Genomic DNA, 22618 nt, shown 5'->3' with positions numbered 1-22618 from the left:
TTATAACAGTGCCAGAATACAACCTCTTTTTCTTTTTGCGCTAACAAGACTGCTTTACCACCACAGCCCACTCTAAGTAATTAAATCAATCCTTTGTACTTACCGTATTCTCCTCTAGTGACGGTACTAGATCTGATTATATGCTTCATGCATATTCAAAGTACCGCACTGACAGCTCTTTAATGAGCTCTTACTTAATCAGTATGAACAATGTTCATCTTGTTCTTTTTTTCCTCGTGCATTAGAGCTAGGAACAGTTGGGAAAAATGAAACATCCAGCATTCATTTGAAAAATATATTGTACTTTGAAAAGTGTCTAAGCTGAGGAAGTTGCATTCTGCCCTTTAAAAGTCTGATGGACAAATTGGATTACTAGTATTGGATTAAATAACAAATGGTTAGAGGAGAAATGAGAAAAGCTCACTGTGATCACAGGCTTTAATATTTTTTGTTACTTATAAAGCTAAAGGGGTCTTTAACCAGTTATTAAAGTCAGGATTAATTTGTAATGGTTCAACTTACTGGCTTTTAAGAGCTTTTTAAATTAAAAAAAAATTAAAACCCCTAAAAACAATAGTGTAGTGATGGATTAGAAGAAACTTTAATTTTTATTACTACAATAGATTTCCATCATATACAATTTCAGATAAGGATTTAGTGATACAGATGTTTTTCAATTAATTTAAATAATCTATGTAACAATGTATAATGTGTCTTTAAATATTTATCATTAGGCTTATTTCCTTTTGAAACATGAGACTCTTTTATTATTAGAGATTTCCTAACAATTAGGGGCAGGGGATCTTGGATTCTTACCTAGAAATCATAGGCATAAGTTAAACTGAAAATAATACAGTTCCACATCAATATTGTTATACTCAAGGAAGCGGTGTTCCATTGAAGAAAATGATGCTAATTTAAGAGTAGGCTGGTTGCTTCTAGTATTGCCTGAAAGCCTCAATTAAAGGTTAAGTTAATCTCAAAACAAAGTTTTAATATGTCTATATTTTTAGAAGCTACTTAGTTTATAAACACAAGAATTAGGTCTTTAATCAGAAAATAAAATATCATAAAATCTACACCTATTAATATTGCACACATGTGTCATTTCACTGATCAAAAAAGCTTTCACCAGGGTACAATTGGCCTTTTTCCAAATTGCAAGCTTTTTCTCAGCTTTTTCTTTTTACTCTTTCTTCTTTTGTTGCTACCCAGGGATTTGTGCCTATCGCAGCCTGTATCACATGACCAGTGTCAAGACATCACATGGTCCAAAGTGAATACAAAACCAGCTACCCTAAAGGAGAGATTAAAAATACTGTAAAACAATAAAGACTTTTGTTCAGACTCTAAAAGAATCTATCCTAAGTCGGCTTCATACCATTCAGTTTTAACAGCATTTAATGAAGGCACATATCCCCACTGTTCTCCCCAAAGATGAATAACACGTATCTGTTTTATAGGAATACTTTGAAATACATGTTTAATCTTTTGTACACAGATCAGTTTTTTATATTCTATTTTATTTTTAAATATCTTTAAATTTTTATTAATGTAGAAATAGTTAAATTAATTATGGAATGCCCATAACTTATGCATCAATATGAAGAAGATATTTGGACACATGATATAATAAATCATAGGACACAATATAATATGAACTCATATCTGTGAGAGAAATCTAGATGTGTTTATAGATAAAGTATAAACGTGTTTGATAGACAGCTGAGCTGTCTGATTTGGAAGGAAATATACTACTTCTGGAGAAAGAAAATGGAGTGAGGAGGTGAGGAAGGGTGGGGTCAGTGAAAGAGGATTTGACATTTATTCAATCATATACCTCTGTATTTTTTGAATTTTTTAAAATGGACTCATAATATTTGAAATGTAAAAGAAACCATCTCACTTAAAGAGACAATAAAACTTCAGGGATAATAGTCGTAATTGGGATATTTAATGTTTTGTTAGCTATTTAAGTTAATCCCATGAATTCTATACAGATGTTGGACTGGTAATATTAAATAATGGCTTAGTAAAGCAATAAACCAAGCATAGATGGAATTCAGGGAGAAAAGGCTAAGAATTATAAATTTGACTAGGTAAAATTTGAAGGCAGAGGAAGGAAAATGTGAGAAAAATCGGTATTTTTCTTGAGTATAATTAGGGGCTACTTCTGCCTGAACAATACTAAGTACATGGTATACTGTATTATAATCCTTAATACTAGCTTTTGTTGGCGTGTTGTGGGGAGAAGTAGAGTGATACGGATGATGGAATAGGTATGAAGGATAACTTATGAAATCAGTAACTTTACAAACTTTAGATTGTTTCTCTAATCAAATGTTTTCTAAACATTATTTTCACTGTAATGTGTTTTTTTTCACAGAGACCTGTTGGTGTCTTTTTGTAATACTCTCTCTCTATATATATTTTTTTAACTTATATTTATATACACACACACACACACACACACACACACACACACACACACACACACATATACATACACATATATATAATCTTTAGTTTACTTTGAGGGAGGAAATAAAAGAAAAACTAAATTGATACAAGTGGAAGCTTTCACACAATCTTTGGACTTTTCTGATCTTTCTGCTAGTCTTATGATCCTCATAATGATTTTTCAATTTTTTTTAATCATGACCATATGTCTGTCATCACCATCAGTTCTTCACTGAAACATAATAGCCAGTCAGCCTCTAGGGAGGATTTAAAAGGAGGAACATTTTGTTTACAGTACTTAGTGTTAATATGATCTATAGGTATGTCCAGGGGGACTGAAATATACATGCTGAAAAATGTCAGCTTTAGAAGTTTGGCTTATATGTTTTAAATACTGATTTATTTTTTTCAGGTCCTGGACTTTAATCTTATATTATTATAAGCAGTTTTATATATAGTATTGGAATATTTAAAATATTTTTTGTAATGTTAAAAAACTTGTGCTAAACTATCATTTGGCTTATAAAATGTCATATAAATAAGAAGTAACTCTTTATACACAGCAAAGAACACAGAAGAAGAAGAAGCTATGATGCAAGAATGGTTTATGTTAGTTAATAAGAAAAATGCCTTAATAAGAAGAATGAACCAGCTTTCTCTACTGTAAGTACTCATGACTGAGCTTGTTTTTCCTATAGCATTAGGCTTTCTGTTATTGCCTTCTTTAAAGTTTCCTATTTATTGAGCTCAATTTTTTTCTTTCCTTAGAAATTACAGTATATTTTATACTCTATTACAGTATGTTTTATATTAAAAAGTAAATATACATATATTCATACATTTTTTTCACTGTTTCCATCCAAACAGTAAAAATTTGTAAATGGAGCGATTAAACACTGAAAAAGTATTTGTTTTACAAAAAGTCAAGGTATATAAACAGTTCTTATGTTTTGGAAATAAATCACTTGTGCAGAAAAAGGAGTTTGGGTTTATATTAATGGTTAGAGGAAAACCCTTTAGAAAAATAAAATTGAAGTTTATTGAACAAATTCTAAGTTAAAAATAAAATAACGCTTTATAAGAACAAAAATACATTTGTTGTTTACAGATAATGTTAATCTAAACTTTGGAATAAGAGCTTAATTACTTAAATAGAAGTGACCTTTTTATGACTGTAGGAATTAAAGTTAAATGGAGAATAGATCAAATGTAAACATTCTAGTCTTTGGTGTTAGTTCACTAACGCTTGTTCCTTTCTGCTCACTAGCAAAGTTCTTATGGTATGCCACCTAGTGTGGGAATGGCCAGGTTTATCTTTTATTTTGTTCGAAAAATCTACTTTTATAATTCCTATCATTTCTGAACTTGATAAAAGAATTATGATGAAGCACAAAACTTAACTAATCCAGAATCTTTGTCTCCATTTTTAAATTTGTGCTGGTAATATTTTCATGTTTCTTATATAATCTTTTCACATAGAGTTTTGAATAAAAGAGTGTTGATTATGAACTATAAAAAACATTTTTGAAAGTAGTCTTATATCTGGCACCTAATACAAGAAGCTTTGAAGAATGGGACTACTTATCCTCAGATTAAAATATACCTCTGTGCCATTCAAGAATTCAAAGAAGAAAATAATAGCATTAGTAAATATTCAGCTGAGAAAGATTTTAGGTTTTTGTATATCATTTGTTTGGAGTGGCTTAAAGTTAAAGAGAAAAGTCAGTTATGAGTCCTAAAATCAATGTAACCTAAAGGTTCTTTTAAGTGTTTAATGATTTAGTAATTAGCATATTGATGAACTTTTGCAACTTGCCTAGGGAAAAAGAACATGATTTGGAACGGAGGTATGAACTGCTGAACCGGGAATTGCGGGCAATGCTAGCTATTGAAGGTAAGAAATGCAGTGGTGGGAGAGGTGGATGAGGTGTCAATTGTCAAAGAGATTTAAAGAGTGCAATACATGTCTGGTTTTACTATATCTTCTCTACTAAGGTCTACAGGAATCATGTAAATAAATGCCTTGTTGGTAGAAAGTAGTATACATATGAATCTAAGGACTCTAATCAGATAGATAATCATTATGTTTGCTATTAAGTACAAAATTGTCTTAACTTTTGATTCAGGTAGCTTAAATTTCCATTAAGTGAAAAATGTAAGGAGAGTTGATTTAATTACATTTTACTTATATGCCATTTAAAGTTATTTCCACTGAAGAGATTCAGAAAAGATTTATCATTTTGATTTTTAACCTTAGACTCTAAATTTTACCATAATATTTAACTGATGTCAACATTAAAATATGTCACTGTGCGGTCTACTATAGATCTTAAGAGTCTAGCTCCTATTAAGTAAATAGTCAGGCAAAGATTGGCATAAGAAAAAAATTACACGCTTTCACACTTTTCAGAAAGTTTTTAACTAATTATATAGTAATTCTGTGCATGTTTATAATGTCAATAAATATTGGCCACCTCAACTATAGCATTTACTATGCATTTTTTTGTAAAAATTCCTAGGTGTTTTATAATGCCCTTCTCTGTACATATCTCTCAGTTGAAAATGCCTTATAGTTCAAAGATTTCTGCTTAAAAGCTAATCCTTTGGGCTCTGTAAAATGGATCTTTTGTTTAATCAATGCAAATTGATTTTCTTATTCTATATTGACCTCTTAACCCATTGACTGTCCATGGTAATTTTGTTCTTCACCTGATAAGGTACCTGATCCATAATAAGTCAATTCTAATTAGTTCAGAAACTAGAAATTTAAGTTTGTAAGAGAAATCCAAATGAAGTCTTATATTCTTAAAATATTTTAATATAATATTGTCATCAAGTAAAAAGTACCCTATTTATCTACATACTATCTTATATGTTACAGAAGTTTTATTTTTAATTACTTTTATATCCATTGTCTCATTTTATAAATATCAGTGACATTTGGATATTCTCATTTAGAAATTTACTTTATTTTGATTTACTTTATTTTAAAAGGCTTCAGTTAGCCAATTTCTTTCAAATGACTCTCTAAATGTATTAAATTATACCACTTATATAGGAAATAAAATTTGTGAAAATTATTTAAGCAGTTTTGTGAAACTTGCCATTGAAATAAAAATTCACAAGTACACTAAACAGTATTTTTCTTCCATAAGTAGTTTTTATAGTCATAGCATAGTCTTTAAAGGAGATTGGAATTGGAAAAGCTAAATAGTTGAAAAGTAGATGCAGCAATACTATTTATATAGGAATATATGTATATATATGTATATATATATAGTATGTATAATATATCTCATTATACAGTATATTCTTTATAGATTCATTATACATTACACTTAATATAAAGTGTTATTGAATTTTTTTTACCCGTCCTCTCCTATATAGAGTTGACTTTTAAGGCAGACATTGGTTCTATACCCCAAAGCCAGTATTATTAAAAAAAATACTTAAAAAGGAGGACCTTATGCATGACAGTCTTATTCCTATATACAGAATTAACAGTCTTAAATAATCTAAAATTTTATCTGCCTAATCTTTTTATACATACATAGGAACAGTAGAAACTCATATTCTTTTAAGAAGAGGGGAAAACAATGTTTTTCTTTTTAAAATGCTTGTAGTGCAGTTGTCAGGGCTTTGAGTTATTGTTCTCTCTCCCTCCCTCCCTCCCTCCCCCTCCCCCTCCCCCTCCCCCTCCCCCCCCCCCCCCCCCCTCTCTCTCTCTCTCTCTCTCTCTCTCTCTCTCTCTCTCTCTCTCTCTCTCTCTCTCTCTCTCTCTTTAAATTACATTGTCCCATATGTGACAGTGCCTGGAATCTCTCTGCCAGTTTCCTTTGCTGGTTGAGGGAAAAAGGAGACTTGAGGAAAGGAACAGCCTGTTGATTACAAATAAAGACACTTTCTTGGAGAGAGAGGCCTGTCCCACTAGCCTGGGCAGGATGTGGGCAGGGCTCTTAGAGAGGTGCTGATCATTGTGAAGATCAACTCTGTGAAGACAGTGTCCTGTCAGCCAGCCCTTGGAATGGACACACAAGCAATTCAATAGCCTTTTTGAGTGTTAAAACACCACAGAAAAACATGAATAGTCAATAATAGTTGGTTTTGTTTCACTTTTCTTTGTTTTAAAGTTCATTTCTCTCTTCTTTCCTGATCTATTCTTCTTATTAGTCATAGATAGTTTAATTAATAAATAAAAAAATTAAAACCATTTCAAGTAAATCTGCTGCTGAAACCATTCATCAAGTGGAAGGCATATAATAGCCATAGTACACTAAAATAAATATTAACAGCTTGGTTTGAGAGAAAAAAATATTCAATACATCTATTCTTCTGAGAATCTATAATCACTTTGGCCTTATTCTTACCCTTTTTTCCTGAGGTGTTTTCATAGCAGGAGTTTCACTCTACTGAGCTAAGTTGTAGGATCCCTCAAGCTAACAAACATCTTTTAGATACTTTTCCTATAGTTTTTTTTTTTTTGTTCCAGATTATTTAATGCCCCCTCAGGAAAGATAAATTCATTTCTGCACACATTGGGGTGGGCTTTCAGAAAGTGGTATGTTCATTTTCTGCACAAGAAATGGATCTTCTCTAGGATTTTGTACATCTTGATTTATTCTTGGCTTAGAGTTTGAAGTGGGTGCTCTTCTAAAGGGATTTATGCATAGGTTCACTATTTTTGTAGTTATGGTTTATATGATAAGCTTTTTATATTTAAAATCAATATGTAATCCTGTGGAGGAGCTTATCCCCTAAAACCCCATTTGTAAATCTATTTTAGCTTTGTTACACAGCACAGCCACAGTCTTCCATAGATTGATTAGGTACAGCAGTAGAATCCTATCAAATGGCCTGTTCTGATGATGATGCAAACTCTTTCAGGATTGCTAGTTGACTGGAACTAAAGATAAGACTTGACTGCAATCCCCCAATGTGCTCTTTACAAAACTAGTGTTAATTTTCATCAAAGTGCCAGGCTTATTTATAGTGGCGAGGTTGAAGGTTTACTACAAGAACTTTAGGTCCTTTCTATTAAAGTGTTTATAGGTATTTCTCTTGCCTTTTTTCAAGGTAATTATCAACTTCAGCAAGTAAACTGAATTGGGGAATGAATAATTGGCCCTATATATGAAAAAGAGTTTTTAAATTAACAAAACAGCTCAGTGCAGATGGACATAAACAGAATCTCTTTATTTCAACACTTTGGCTCAAATGCAGCATCAAAACTTAATCCTATTTGTTGTGAGAGGATATGGCTTTTGTAGCAAAAGTACACTGGAATCTTTAAATTAATCAGAACCCACATTGTAGTCTGTCCAAGCCAAAGTCAGTGCAGCTAGCTAGCTGTGACTGGTGTTATAGGTGAGTAATCCTTTTTTTAAAATGCATAACAGGTAACACAGAAATTTACTTGCAGATTTTTAAAACATGACATGTCTAGGTGTAGCTATTTAAAAGTGGATTTTTTAAATTTAGTCATGTAAATATAATCTTGACCAATTTTAAATGTAATATTTTACAAAGAAATGAGCAAAATAATTTTCTTAATTTCCAAAATTAGCATTCAAATATATATAATATGTATGTGTGCGTATACATGTACATATATATGTAATTTATTTGTACTGTGAGAAAGCAAATACATAAAGTCTAATTTGGCTAATGTATAATCTGGTCACTGCAATAGCTATTTGCTGTATAATTGACTAATATTTCATAACAGATATTAATGTAGTAATAGCAGATTTAATATGCAAAATCCTATAAACTTGTGCTAGAATACTTAAAATTCTGATGTCAAATTTAACTCTTAAATGATGCAAATCATCAAAATATTGTTAACTTTAAAACGTTTTTATTCCAATGGGAAATGTCATTAATGAGCTTGGAAAAGGTAAGATTAAAGATTTTTTTAAATACTTCATGGATTAAAAAAAGTTTCCTTTTTTATCCATATGTTAAAAATCCTAATTTTTCAAATGTTAAAGAAGTGCTGGTATTTTAAGTTATTAATTAAAGCTGTGAAAGTGTCTGGTCAAGTTCATAGGAGTAATTTAAAAGAGTATGTGCCTGTTGTTAAATTTTATTTTTTCTTAAATTTCTAAAATTTTCAATTTGATAATATTTTTTGCATATGGTGGAGAAAGTTTATTTCCTAGATGTAAAGCTGATATCAAAATGTTTTAGTAGAATTATAAATCTAAACTTATAATCAGGATGATTTCTTGAGGTTAAAAATTAAATAATATTCGTCAATGCTAAATTTAATAATTATAAAATTTTGTTAAAATTTTGTTATAAATTTAATAGTTTTTTTCTGAATTAATATTTCTAGAACTGCAATCATCTGGATTTAGAATAAATGACCTTAAAGATCTTTCTAGCCTGGAGAGTCTATTAATTTACTTGCTGGTTAGACTAAGATTATTTTAAAAACCAGATAGAAAATTGTACAGCATTTCTGTCTTTAGTTGCATTTTAAGAGAGTAAATTTGAGATAAATATGGCTTCTCTTAGTTTTGCTTATTAGAATTCTTTCACTCAGAAAAAAGGATTCCAAAATAATGGTTTCTTTATTCTCTCCATGCTATAGGATATTTCACTTTTTAAATAAGAATATAATAATGATTCGTTATTTAATGTATTTATTTTGTGATGTTTTGTATCAAATGTAGATAATTAATATATGGCATGTTTCATTTTTATATATTTATGTGTTTGAGCTTATAATGAAAGGAATAGTGATCAAATTGAATAAACTATTCTAGCTTTTTGCAGCTATTCTAACCTTTATTGCATGATGATGCATCTAATTTTTAATTTGTAAATACAAGATAGAATTCCCTCTAGCACCATTTGCTTTCATAAAGCTGCTGAGCAGTTTGCTGTCTTGAATAAATTTTGCTTTGGAGGGGGTCGGGGGGGATTTGAACCAGCACATTCTTGTGTGGTTTGTGAAGATTCACATGGTAACCAGCGGTGTGCATTGTTAGGTTTATCTGAATAAGCACCAGCCATGTGAGTTTTAACATGATTGCCCAGGGCAATGGAGAGAGAAGAGAGAAACCCGAAAGGATTGCACTTCTCTGTTTTTTGGAAAGTGCATTTATTGGGGGAGGAGGGGGCTGCAAAGTCAGTGGCCACGATTTTTTTTTTTTTTTAAGCTGGTGTCCTGTTTCCCTCTAGGTCCTCATTTGTTCTGCTATCTGCCTCATCATCTACTTCTTCTTTTCATTGTTTACCTTCCTAATGAGGGAGGCGGGGTAGACTGGGAATTGATTGACAGTTACAAGCCCTCACAGTCTGGCCACAGAGCAGTTGGCTTTGGTTTCAAAAGTGTTTTAAATGTTCGATTCGGTCCTGTTTTTATTAAATGAAACTGCTGCTCATCTTAAGGAAATTAATTATCAGACTAGCAAAGATTAGGGAATATATTATTGGGGCCTAAAACCTTCATGCAAACGGTCTCCACCCTTGGAAAGATCACTGCCCATCGGATTTTCCAACCTTTAACATGAGGTTTCAAAAAGAAATATGTTATTTTTTTCCTTTGCAAAAGTGCTTTGATTTGAAACTACCAAGCAAACGTCTCCAAAAGAAAACTGGCTGTGATGCGATCGAGAGCTGCAGTGTAATATTGCAGAGCAAATTTATTTTTTACTTCAAAGAAAAATGCTAATTAGCCGATTCACTACTTTTAAAGTTATTGTGAAGCATATGGCGCCCAGTGTGAGATACATCCAACTGCTAAAATAGAGCGAGGAGGAAATTAGCGAAGAATGGGCTGTTTGAGGTGAGAGTGGGGGTGGAGAAGGAGGGTAGGTTCTCAAGCAGATTCTCTAGCCTTTCAGAATGATTTTATCGCCCATCTCTGTTTCCCGCCTCCTCGTTTACCAGCTCCCACCACCACCCTGGGCCAACCTCTCTGGCTTTCAGCTCCCCTCCCCCACTTTGCCTGGATACAGGTGCGCACCTCCCGCTGGCCACCGGCTTACACCTGGTCTCTAGCAGGTTCCAACCCTGCCGCACCCATCTCTATGTGCGGGAAATATTTAGAAAGTAGAGTTTTAGGGGTGGCACCCTCACCACAACAGCCAGACTCCATAGAAAACACTAGCTAGTGGATCCATTAACATAGTTTGCTTAGAGATATAAGGAAAGTGGAAAAAAGCGGGAAGGGGGAGGGAGGGAGCCGGGGGTGCGGAGGCCTTGCCGTGGTAACTAGCCTCCTGTTCCCTACAGACTGGCAGAAGACCGAGGCCCAGAAGCGACGTGAGCAGCTCCTGTTGGATGAGCTAGTGGCCCTGGTGAACAAGCGTGACGCGCTTGTCAGGGATCTGGACGCGCAGGAGAAGCAGTGAGTGGATCTTGGGGTTGGGGTCCTGGTGCGGGCGCCTGCCCAGGGGCCGAGAAGTTTGCGGAAAGTTCAAACCTGAGGCCTAGGGAAGGGCGGGGTAGCTTCCTGCTAGCCCCGTGCTACCCATTCCTTTACCGCTGGGGATCCAAATACCGGCAAGTGGGGAGTGCTGCTCTGCCCTCCACGAAGAAAAAATAATTTTGTTTCCTGTTTGTCTGACGTCCAGGGCCGAAGAAGAAGACGAGCATTTGGAGCGAACTCTGGAGCAAAACAAAGGCAAGATGGCCAAGAAAGAGGAGAAATGTGTTCTTCAGTAGCCGTCAGACTAGAATCTCCCAACATTTTACTCTTGGGTCCCCAGGCCAGAAACAGTCGAACTCGTTGATTTAAAACTTTTAACGTTTTGTTTGGCTGAATTATACTTCTGTACCACCACCCATTTTCCGCCATCCTATCCAGATGATATACAGAACTCTAAAACAGCCCTGTTTTAGAGTTTTAGGATTGTGTGTGTGTATATGTGTGTGTGTGTGTGTGTGTGTGTGAGAGAGAGAGAGAGAGAGAGAGAGAGAGAGTGAGCTAGTCATGTTTTTGAAATCATGTGAAATAGATTTGCAGACACCTTGTGAGTGATTGGTATTGGAGATGTTCAAGAAACAGTTAAAAAAAAGAAAAATGCTTCCCTCATTGTTTTCCCTTATTCTTTTGATGGGAGGAAAAATTTGAAACCTTGTTGTTGTTGTTGTTGTTGTTGTTATTGTTGGTGGTAATAGCATAATGACAGTGGGAGGGGGGCAACTGGGGGATAAGAAAAATGTCATGAATGATTTTTTCCAGTCCTACCATATGTACCACTTACTCTGTTACCTAAATTTCATAGTTAGATCATATTCAATATACTTAAAAACTGTTCTATTACCAGTGGGATTTTCTGCAGTTGTTTTGCATTTCACTGTAAGTATAATAGAGTTCTCTGCCTTCCTCTGAGGATGACCCTCTATGGGAGCCTGAGACAAGTCCTGTGGTTTGAAGGTGAGCTGTAGGATGGGACTCATTGATATGCAGCAGTTTACAAAGACAATTTTATCTTCTGAGAATGCGCCACCTTTTTCTCTGGAAAATTATTTATTACATCTTGCTTGGTTTCTACATTTAATTGGGTCCGGACATTGGGTCAAGAATGCTGTTAATATTTATTCTGTATTGATAAAAGTCTGTCTTGCCAGTACAAGTAAATCCCCCCATTAATATTTTCTTCTCTAGCATAATAGTACTGTCATTTTTGTGAAAATGGTTATGTTTATTTATTACAATACTGAGTCATATATAAATTTTCAATAAAAGCAGAAACTTTCTTACCTTAAATGCTGCTGCTGTTTTTCTTGCAATGAAAACTTGGGTGGAAGTTTAAGACTTTTCATGAGGAAAATGGCCCTCTGGAACGAAAGGCAGGATACTGCACTGTATTTGAAGTTGAGTAAGTTTACACCATCTCCGAGGAGCCCTGCTGACACACGAATGCAAATTGAAAACTAATTAGTCATATTCTTAACGAGTGTAAACTATTATCTCTTTAGGGAAGGGGTCATCTCTGTTGAAGATTTGAGGAAATTTGTGATTCCACACCACTGAAGAAATGCTAATATTATGATGAATTTTCTGCATTGTTTAATTGTTACAGTTTTTCAGTCATATAAAAGAGAACTCTGAACTCTTCTTCGGATAACCAGCAAGTCTGTGGGTACTGAAGTGAAAGGAAGAAGGTTATTGTTGGAAAAGGTGGATTGGGGGAGGAATGTGTGTGGTTTGTATGTATGAGATGAGAGAAAGAGAACTTCTAACAAGAATTTCTACGCCACAGAAAAAAAGTGGCTATTCTATGGTAGTTTCCATCACTCGTCTATGGGGTGTCCAAACAAAGAAAGCTCGTTCAACAAGTCCTGAAACTTAAGAGAAAACACTGGCAATTACACTTTAGCCTAGACATATCTCTCTTCCCCCCTCCCTCTCACTTCCTCTCTTTCTTTCCTTTTCTCCCCCTTTCATTCCCCCCAAAACACACACACACACACACACACACACAATTTCTTTCTAAAAGTATGCTGCTCCTTCTAATTGCCGGTCTTTCAAGGTGATAAAAACTTGCCAAGGTATAATTCCTTCATGACAAGAATTTTTTTAAGTTATAAAAAAGTTAATAGAACTAAATGAAATCGAGTATTTGCCCTCTTTATTCGAGCAAAACAGCGAACTGCTGCTCTCTGAGGAAAACTCAGAACCCGCTCTAACCCCCTGGGCACTCGCAGACGGAAACCGGCCGCCCCAAGCAGCCTGGGGCTTGGCGGGGACGGCACCCATCCTATTTACGCTGGATTCGTGGAAACTTCCCCTCTGAGGGGCCTCGCAGAAAGGCGACTTTTCCCCGCCCCCAAGCCGTGCCGGACCAGCCAAGTGACAAACCTTCCCTAGCCCCACATTTGCTAGAGTGGTTGGGGGCAGCTGTGCGACCCTCTTGCCCCTCCTGCTTCAGTCCCCAGGCTCACGCGGCGCCCGAACGCCCCTCAGCGGCGGTGGAGCGCGGACCCCGGGGACTAGCAAGGTCAGACCCGCGAACAGGGTGCTGGTCCCGACTTCGCTGCAGGGCTCCCAAGGGCAGGCGCGAACCCAGCACGCCAAGGGACCGAAACCCGAAAGCCCGCGCTGTGGGATCAAACACTGGGTCTGGGGGTTGCGCGGGGGCAGAAACGTTGGTTGCAGGCTGGCTTGGACACCGTACCCAGGCCAGTGCCGAACTTTCGCCTCTGGCCAGGAACCCTCGGCTCGAGATCAAAACTCCTCCCCCTGTCCCAACTGTCCTCCAGAGTCTGGTCTGGCCTCGAAGTCACCTGGATGCTGGATCCGGGTCTCGGGGCCCAGGTCCCTCGCCCCCGCCTGGGTCATGGATTTTAAGCTGAGACGGCTTCCCCTCCTCCAGACCTGTCTCCACTTTCCCCTCCCCGCGCCGCCGTCATTTGCTAGAATGGTCGCGGCTTCTGGCCCAGCGTTTCCCACCTGGAAATTTGCCTAGCGACCGCCGCCTCAATCCTCTGCGCAGCATTCAAGAAACTTTCATCTCAGTCCCGCTCCCTCTCTACTCTCCTCCCTCTCCCCTCTCCTCTCTCTCTCTTTCTCTCCTCCTAATCCCGGGGTTTTGTGGGCTGAGCATTAAGAAAATTCGCCCACAATTTGGGATTAGATAAATACTCTCATTAGGGGGAAAAATCCTTGCTACTTGATACCTCCCGACTTCCCCGAGACTGGCAGCATCTGGAACCGAGAACGCCGGACTCCTGCGCGGCGGGCCTTAGGGACAGCGCTGGCACATTCCAATGCGCAACGCAGCCCCACCTCGCCACGCCGGAACCAGGCCAGGTTCTGCTGCTGCCGCGAAACCACCGGGGGGAGGCGGGAGTACGAGAGGTTTCGGGATCCGGCCAGGGCACTTGTCCCGACACCGGAGAGCCAACCTGGGCACACAAGGCACAGGCCGAAAACTCTGGCAGCGCTAGGCTACCCAAGCGGACGCCCCCCGACGAGCCCCGCAGGACGTCCGCATACTCTTCCCCACAAACTAGTGCGCCCTAGGTCGCGCCTTTCCCTAGAGTAAGGGACAGGAGGATATTTCATTTCTATTTTAAAACCTCACAAGGATCTCCGTAGCTCCAGGCCACGGACAGCTGACCGTGGGCCTCGCGAGCTACTACTGGTGGGGGCCTGCGCAAGCCTAAGGTGTGTCCCCGCCTGGGCCAGAGCTGCGCCCTGTGCTGTATCTTTTCCTTTAAAGGTTCTCTAGGTTCTCCATCTCCCCCCAAACACACACCCCATTTTCTTCCTTTCCTCTCGTTCTTTTATTCTGCTTTCTCTTTCTCTCCCTTTTGTGAATGGGCCGCGGTGTCTTTGTTCTGGAGAGAAGCGCCCGTGTCGCTGACTTTTGTGAACCAGAGAAGGATCTTGTAAAACCTCCTTTTCTCCGTCGTACTCCCCCACTCCCACCCCTCCTTCCTTGCCCCTTTGATTAGATGTTCCCTCATCGTCCAAAAAAAAAAAAAAAATGTAATTTCGTTGGTCTGGCGGCCACTTTCTTTGAACATTAGCTCGCTTTCAGCTCCAACTTCAATTAGAAGGAGTTGATTTTGAGAGATCAACAAAAGAACCGACCAAAGCCTTATTAAAGGTCCTAAGAAGATCTCCCGGGTCCTTTGAGAAGCAGTTAAGGAAACAGTGTGCCCTCCATCATATTCTGTTACCGTATTTTATTCGGACTCCAAAGGAAAGTGTCGCTTGGGGGAGGGGAAAGCACTTTGATGAGCGGCGGCTGCGGCCCCTTTTCACTCAGCGGGCTCCCCCTTCCTTCTCCTCCTCCTCGCCCGGCGCCCGGTCAGCTCTCTGTGCCCGACCCCGCGGCCGGGCAGCTCGGGCGCTCCCCACCGCGGTGCGCCTGGCGGCTCTTTGACTCGCCCTCACACTTACTCCCGTTCAAACTTTTCACTCTGCCTGTTGGGATGGGGGTGGTGGAAGATTAAGAGGAAGGGGTAAGAATTCCTCGAAAGGGAGCAAAGTGGTGCCTGATATTCAATAAGAGGTGCCATTTAAAAGAATTGCCTCGTTCAGGGTTGGGCCAAAAACACTTTTTACAAAGTCCCCACAGGTAAATGTGCTGGGCAAGTTTGTTCGACTGGGAAAGGGGCTTCGCCGGTACGAACAATCCGGGGAAACCGCCTCAAGGAAGCTTCTTCCACAACGTGTGGAAAAGAAATTGAGGGGTAGGGGTCTAGGGGCACATTTCCCACCAGACTGTCTGGTAGGTCTTCCACGTCTTCCACGTCTCGGAAGGGGAGGCAATATGAAAAAGAGTTTCCTACCCAAAGCTGAGATTGAGAAGTAGGGTGTGTGTGACAGAAAGGGGACACAGGGTTCCAACGGTTCAAAAGAAGTTTTTAACACTTCAAACACCTTTAAGGACTAGGAACTCCTGGAAATGATGAGGAGCTGGTAAGTGGCGGCGCCTCCCCTGCGGGTGCTTATCCCAAGCGCGGGAGTCCAGGGGAGCTGAGGGATCTGCGCGCCCAGAACTGCTCCCGCGCTCTGCACAGTAGCTTGCGCCGGCACGAGCTGCCCGCGGCGTCTGTCGGCAGGTGGGGGTGAAGAAAGGAGACGCTGGGGCCCATCGCGCTGCGAAAGGGGCCGGGGACCCACGCTCCTCTAGCCCGCCGCCCGGGAATCCTCGCACCCACACTCCGGCTGAGGAGCCGGGCGGTGAGAAGAGTCCGATTATCCTGCACCCCGCCTCTCTACCACTCCCTCAGGAGCACCAAGAGGGCGAAAGAAGGCCTGGGGGCCCCTAGGCAGGCTTCGGGATCCGCGGCCCCTCGGCGGCAGGGACTCCGGCGCTCAGTTAGCCCTCCTCGCCTTCCTCTGCGCGGAATTTGCCAGCGGAGCCCCAGAGTTAGCGCGCGACCGGGGCGGGGCGGGCGCGCGGTGAGGGCGGGGTGTAGAAGGCGGGGGAGGGCGGGGGCGCGCGGAGGTAACCCCCGGCTCGCACAGCCATTGCCCGGCTTCCTGTCACTCAGCTCGCCCAGGGCCCCCGATTGGCGGTCTAGCCCGGTTACGCACTCGCTTCGCGTTCACATACCCGGGGAGGGCAGTAGAAAGGTGATCAATCTTCATCAGGCTACATTTCCAATCACCTAAACAACCGAGCAAGACAAGCCACTCCGACAAGGTAAATTGCTTCATTTATTTAGTTTGCAAAGTGACTCTGCAGGACTTCCCCAGTCCCCGCCGCCTCCACGTTGCACTGGGAGTGCAGCGGCAAAGGCCAGCCGAGCCTCCTCCCAACTCTGCCCCTCGCATCCCCCTCCCCCTTGGAGGGCCCTCGGCTGGGTCCCGGACTAGGCAAGGTCCTGGGAGTGTGTGGAGCTTTGCAAACAAAGTGTGCAATAAAGTGAAACCTAGGGGGATACTCACAAAGCTACTGGGAAAAAAATGGAAGGAAGGAAGTTGGGGAAAGAAAGAAGCCCGGGGGTCCTCTATCAGCCCCCGGGGTAATTTCGGTGCCGCTCTATTTTGCAGGTTGGCTGCCCGGCGGGTCTCTGAGGGAGCCAGGTAGATGGTGAGCGGCCCCGACAGCTGAGGGCAGGTAAGAAGAAAACCTCGGGGCCGCCCGGAACTCCGGGAGCGCGTTGGTTACCCGTGTAACCCCCTCCTCAGAACGACCGCGGCTTCCCGGGTCCCCGGCAGGTGGGCGGGGCTGGGGGAGCGGCCTGGCTCCCCTCCTGGAGTGTAGAGGACCCCAGACCGCTGCTGCGGCCCGGCGCCCCCTCCCCCGCCTCCTCCGAAGTAACTGGGCTTTGGTGCTAAGTTTGGAGAAAGTCTTTGAAAACTCACGCTGCACCCTAGCAGAGAATCGCCGAGGCTGGAGTCCCATTTTCCTTTGGCCCAAGAGCCCTCGCTGTTTCCTTTTTTTTGTCCTGAAAACTGGCTGTCTCTGACCGCGGTCGTGGGTCCCCCAGGGCGGGAGGGGGGGGGGGTTGGAATGGGAGTCTTCTTTAGCTCAGACTTTTCTCTCTCGGAATTCTCTAACCTGGGTTCCCTGGCCTGCTTTGCAGAATTCCCGCGAAGCGGGGTATAGTGAGAAGGCCCTCTGAGGTCCCAGTCCCACTCCCCAACGCCCCTTCCTGACCCTTGAGAGTAACGCCACGGATTCAGAGCAGCTGAGGAAGCCATGCTTCGACCTTCCAGCTCCAGTCTGCGTGGGCTTTGACGATGAGGCCTAGTTTTCTATTCTCGATCCTGTCCTGGGGCCCGCGGGTTCAGTTAGTAGAATGGCAGAGAGCACAGGCGACCTGCTCTACTCAGTCTTCCTGAATCCCCGAGGGCCTTTGGGGCGCTGGTCTGGTCGCCCTTCATCCTCTGATGGGATCCGGTGGATAGGATCCGGTTGTGCGCAGCCAGACTGGGGAAAATGAAGGCCCGGCCTGCGCCGGCCAAGAAGGGAGGGTTGAGGCAACCCAGACCTCCGGTGGCGTCTTGGAACTGCCGCTTATACAGCGGTCCCTTCGTCGTCTTCTGGCCGACTTGCAGGGTCAGGGCCGGTGACTGAGATTGAAGTGCGGTGGAATTTCGGGGGGAGCTTCCGCTCAGTGACTGGGCACCGACAGGTCGGCTGAAATGGTGATGGCGGGCTCTGGGGCAGGGGCGCAACGGTGGAGACCTTTGAAGGAATGATGTCTCCCGAGTGGGCTAGGTATAGGGCGAGCCCGAGGTGCAGTTAGCCTTCCGCGTTAACTCAGTCTGACCCTCACAATTGTCCACCTTTTTGCCTTGCTTTCAAAAACATTTGAAACAAAACGAAACAACCCCTCACGCTCTGGGCGGTCTGCCGTCTGGGCGCCTAGGGAACTTTTGCTTGTGCAATATGGAGCCGACTTCCCCCGACTCAAAATTTTGCCTGCACTTGGGATTTTCCAAACTCCGTGGTTCTGGCTCTGACCTCCCCAACCTGACTGCACTTTTAACCTCTCTTTACTCTGGTCGACACCCTACGAGTGTCTTAAGCCCGTGCCAAGCCCGAAAAGAGGCAGTGACTATCCAGAAGAAAAGTTTACTTTTCACAAGGAAGCTGTGGTCCACATGCTGAGGCCTTGTGGAGCCTAATTGACTGCCCTTGCGCAGTTGCGCTGCCTCTCTCCCCATCCCGAGGCTCCTCGCCTTGGACAAAACCTGGAAGCCGAAGTGGCTCGGAGTGACGGTTTTCATGTCTCCTGTTTCCATAGGCCAGGCCCCCAGACGCAACAGCTTGAAGGATTTCGCGGTGGGAACCCTGCATCTCTCCTGGCCCCAGGCCCCCTGGATCCGTCGGGGCGCCTCTACCCGGCTGTTAGCATGATGTCTTACCTCAAACAACCCCCATATGGCATGAATGGGCTGGGCCTGGCCGGGCCGGCCATGGACCTTCTGCACCCCTCTGTGGGCTATCCGGGTGAGCACTGGCCCTTCTGCCCCAGCTCCCAATCCCTACAAATGTTGGGGAGCCTCAAACCCTAAAGTTTGAGCCCACGTTATTGTAAAACAGGCCCAGGAATCAGGTTATCTAATTTCCGTATTACATGCGTGGCCCGCTACAGGCACATGGGCAGAGTCGCGGGTGGGTGAGGTGGACAGAGCTTTAAAACGTGCCTTACCAGCTTGGTCACACTGGCAACCTGTCGTCTCCTGCTGCCATCCCATGTCCTGCGTAGAGTACATTTACCCAGTGATTCCTTTTCCACGTGTGGCTGTGTGTGTGTGTGTGTGTGTGTGTGTGTGTGTGTGACTCTGCCCCCTGCTCCCAACATTGAATGAGGAATGTGGACACTCTGGGCCCTGATATAAAAGCCAAATTTACATTATGCAAAGCGGCTTACTGTACTGAGTTAAACTGTGTTCTAGACCAGTGACCTGCACCAACTTTTGCTCTGGTATAGTGGAGGACTTAGCTGAGCGAGCGCAGTATTTCTTTTCTAGCTCCCACTCTTTTACCCCCATTTATTCCCTTGGATAATGTTTTCCAGGCCCTGTTTCTGCGCTCCTCCTCCCCCACTTCCTATCCCCCACCCATAAAGTGTGTGTGGGTGTGGGGAGATGTGGAGGAAGGGAGATTGCATGGCTTCCTTTTCAACCTCTGAGAAACAGGGAGGCGGGCAGCCCTAGGTGTTGGAGACTTGTGCCCCAGTGGAATATACGCACTTTCTCCCACCTGTGGCCTCTTAGGCTTAACCCTCGCCCCAACACCCGGATAGTTTCTTTTGCTCCGAGCTTGGCTTTTTCTTGCCGTGGCTGGGTTCTGAGCCTACCAGGGTACCTGCCCAAGCCCTCTAGCGCCACCGCTGACCCGAGACGCCCGCATGTCCCCGCAGCCACCCCGCGGAAGCAGCGGCGGGAGCGCACCACCTTCACGCGCTCACAGCTGGACGTGCTTGAGGCGCTGTTCGCCAAGACTCGCTACCCTGACATCTTCATGCGCGAGGAGGTGGCGCTCAAAATCAACCTGCCAGAGTCCAGAGTCCAGGTGCGCGCTTCTAGAGGTCTTTTGGGTCAGGATAGTGTAGCTGGTGCCATCCGGGAAAGGCCTGGCTGGGAAGGGTGGTCCGATGTGGGGGCGGTTTTACAGACTGGGCAACCCCCTCTCGGACTCCCCCTAGCGCTGGGCGTCAACCAGGAAAGGGGGACAAAGTTAAAGGATATGACTTAAAGCCCTGGATCCAGCCCTTGCCACCAGGGCGCCTTCGGTATTGAAAGTCGTTTTTAGGATTACAGGAGGAGAGCTAGACTCCCCAACGAGGAGTGCCCTCAGAGTCCGACATTTGCCCTTGCTTCCTTGGCTGCCCCATAATTGGCAATTGCCCTAGGAGGCCTGATTTCTGCCCCTGTCCTTGCATTGCATCCTGGGGATCGGGAAACGCGTGAGTGCAGCTTAGCCAAGGCTGGTGTTCTGCCTGGGAGTAAGCTCCGCGAGTGGCGTCGGTCTGATTAGACTTTCTCTGCCCCGGGAGGACTCCAAGAACAAAACCTTGCTGTCGCTTTGCTATTTCTATGTTTGAGATGAAAGTGTTCCAACAGTATTGTTGGGATTCTAACTTAGAACCCCTCTCAAGGGTCTTTGTCTAGGCTTACATTCCCGAAAGCTAAGAAAGGACCAAGAATACAATTTTATGTGCGAGGGCCCTCCAGAAGGAGTGAGAACTTTATAACTCACCGTTCCATTGGGTTCCCCAAAAAAGTCCAACGAAATCTCACCCAAGCTTCCTTCCAGAGAAGCCCCTAGTACTTGAGTACTGATTCTGTTTGGCCTCCAGCCTTGCTCCCACTCCCACCCAAGCATTCGTCCTGCCCAGTTCGGGCTTCCAGGAGCCAACTCAGTGAAACTGCTTGGGCCCCAAAGTTGGTAACTGTTCCTCACCCCGCTGCTCAGTATCTCTCTGCGGTTTCCTAAGCTCCGTTCTTAGGAATCAGGGCCTCCAAACGTACATGGGGTTTGGGGGAAGCAGCCACCAGCAGTTTAGAGATGGCTGAACTTCTGGATGGACAGAAGCAAACGTTCCGCCCTCAGGCTGAGTTGCGCTAAAGAGGGGAAAGTACACACCCCTACTCCCGAGAGAGTTGAGGAGGGGCTTTGCGCAGAGGGATGGGGGAGGGTGCTGGAGCTGGAAACCGACGTGCAGGGGAGGGGGCAGTGTCTGGCCGGGCCGGAGAAAGGGAGGGGCGGAGGTTTGGACTGAGAGGGACTCGAGATCCTGGGCGGGGTAGTGGGTCCAAGGGGCGGAGGAGCAGTAAGCTCCACTCGCCCCCCTAACCCGCTCTCCCAAACCCGGCCCGCTGCAGGTCTGGTTCAAGAACCGCCGCGCCAAGTGCCGCCAGCAGCAGCAGAGCGGGAGCGGAACCAAGAGCCGCCCAGTCAAAAAGAAGTCGTCTCCGGTGCGGGAAAGCTCCGGGTCCGAAAGCAGCGGCCAATTCACGCCACCGGCTGTGTCCAGCTCGGCCTCGTCCTCTAGCTCGGCCTCCAGCGCCTCCGCTAACCCCGCGGCTGCTGCGGCTGCGGGCATAGGTGGCAACCCGGCGGTGGCAGCCGCGTCGTCGCTCAGCACGCCCGCTGCCTCTTCCATCTGGAGCCCGGCTTCCATCTCACCCGGCTCAGCACCGGCTTCTGTATCAGTACCCGAACCGCTGGCCGCTCCAAGCAACGCCTCATGTATGCAGCGCTCAGTAGCCGCAGGTGCCGCCACGGCAGCAGCGTCCTACCCCATGTCCTATGGCCAGGGCGGCAGCTATGGTCAGGGCTATCCCGCGCCCTCCTCTTCCTACTTTGGCGGCGTGGACTGCAGCTCATACCTAGCACCCATGCACTCACATCACCACCCGCACCAGCTCAGCCCCATGGCACCCTCCTCCATGGCTGGCCACCATCACCACCACCCGCACGCGCACCACCCGTTGAGCCAGTCCTCAGGTCACCATCACCACCACCACCACCACCACCACCAAGGCTACGGTGGCTCGGGGCTTGCCTTCAACTCTGCCGACTGCTTGGATTACAAGGAGCCTGGCGCCACCGCTGCTTCCTCCGCCTGGAAACTCAACTTCAATTCTCCCGACTGTCTGGACTATAAAGACCAAGCCTCATGGCGATTCCAGGTCTTGTGAACCCAGGAGGAAGAGGAAGAGGAGAAGAACGCAACTACCTGCGCCCTCATTGGCCCCATCCTGTTGCTGCTGCTGCACCGCCCGCCTTTGCCTCTGCTTCTCCAAAAACTGAATTTTCATACCCCCAAAAGATGCCCACTGTCTGCACTACCAATCCCCATCTCTGTGCCACTTGCTTAAGGGATGTGCTAACCTGCCTACCCCTTGGATGGGGGGACCGGTGCTTCGGCTTGGCCCACACGTTCTATGCGGGATTGCTGGGTGCTCTCGCTGTCAATCCCACCAAACTCCTAAGACACCCCTTCCAGTCTTTCTGGACAGCTATTATACACTCTCGCAGCCTTCGGAGGCTCTTCGATTTCCCACTGTTTGAGCCCAACACTTTTATTTATTCTTTCTGGACACTGGAGTCACTAACAGGCGTGTATATGCCCATTGGAGTGCACCCACACACTACTCCAAACCTGAACAACCACTAAGTGTTTCTCTCGCACAGACTCCCCCTCCCCCTCTCGTCTGCCCTAGATCCTGCTCCCCGCCTGCAGGCCACAGTTTCCCAGCGTTTCCTCCTCCCCAGCG

General features: G+C 44.2%; 2 protein-coding genes across 9 annotated transcripts in view; both read left to right on the top strand.

The window, feature by feature from the left end:
• The window catches only part of EHBP1 (EH domain binding protein 1), a 310375-nt gene extending 298880 nt beyond the window's left edge, over positions 1–11495 (top strand). For all 8 annotated transcript variants that reach the window (XM_081264220.1, XM_081264222.1, XM_081264221.1 and 5 more), the window contains 4 exons: positions 3024–3123; positions 4281–4354; positions 10705–10819; positions 11046–11495. In XM_081264220.1, the coding sequence (XP_081120346.1) occupies positions 3024–3123; positions 4281–4354; positions 10705–10819; positions 11046–11136 (380 nt within the window). In that variant the 3' untranslated portion in view covers positions 11137–11495. The remainder of the gene's footprint in view (positions 1–3023; positions 3124–4280; positions 4355–10704; positions 10820–11045) is intronic.
• A 7247-nt stretch (positions 11496–18742) lies between these two features.
• OTX1 (orthodenticle homeobox 1) lies at positions 18743–22039 on the top strand (the record flags this gene model as incomplete). Its single annotated transcript, XM_081264960.1, has 3 exons — positions 18743–18839; positions 19756–19907; positions 21221–22039. 3 exons carry the CDS (start codon positions 18743–18745, stop codon positions 22037–22039), a joined length of 1068 nt encoding a protein of 355 aa, XP_081121086.1.
• Between the last annotated feature and the right edge of the window lie 579 nt (positions 22040–22618).

The sequence above is a fragment of the Spermophilus citellus genome (genome assembly GCF_964194105.1).
Source record: "Spermophilus citellus genome assembly, chromosome: 13".
Lineage (NCBI taxonomy): Eukaryota > Metazoa > Chordata > Mammalia > Rodentia > Sciuridae > Spermophilus > Spermophilus citellus.
The sequence above is the reverse complement of the archived record's forward strand: the minus strand, read 5'-3'. Positions and strand labels throughout refer to the sequence as shown.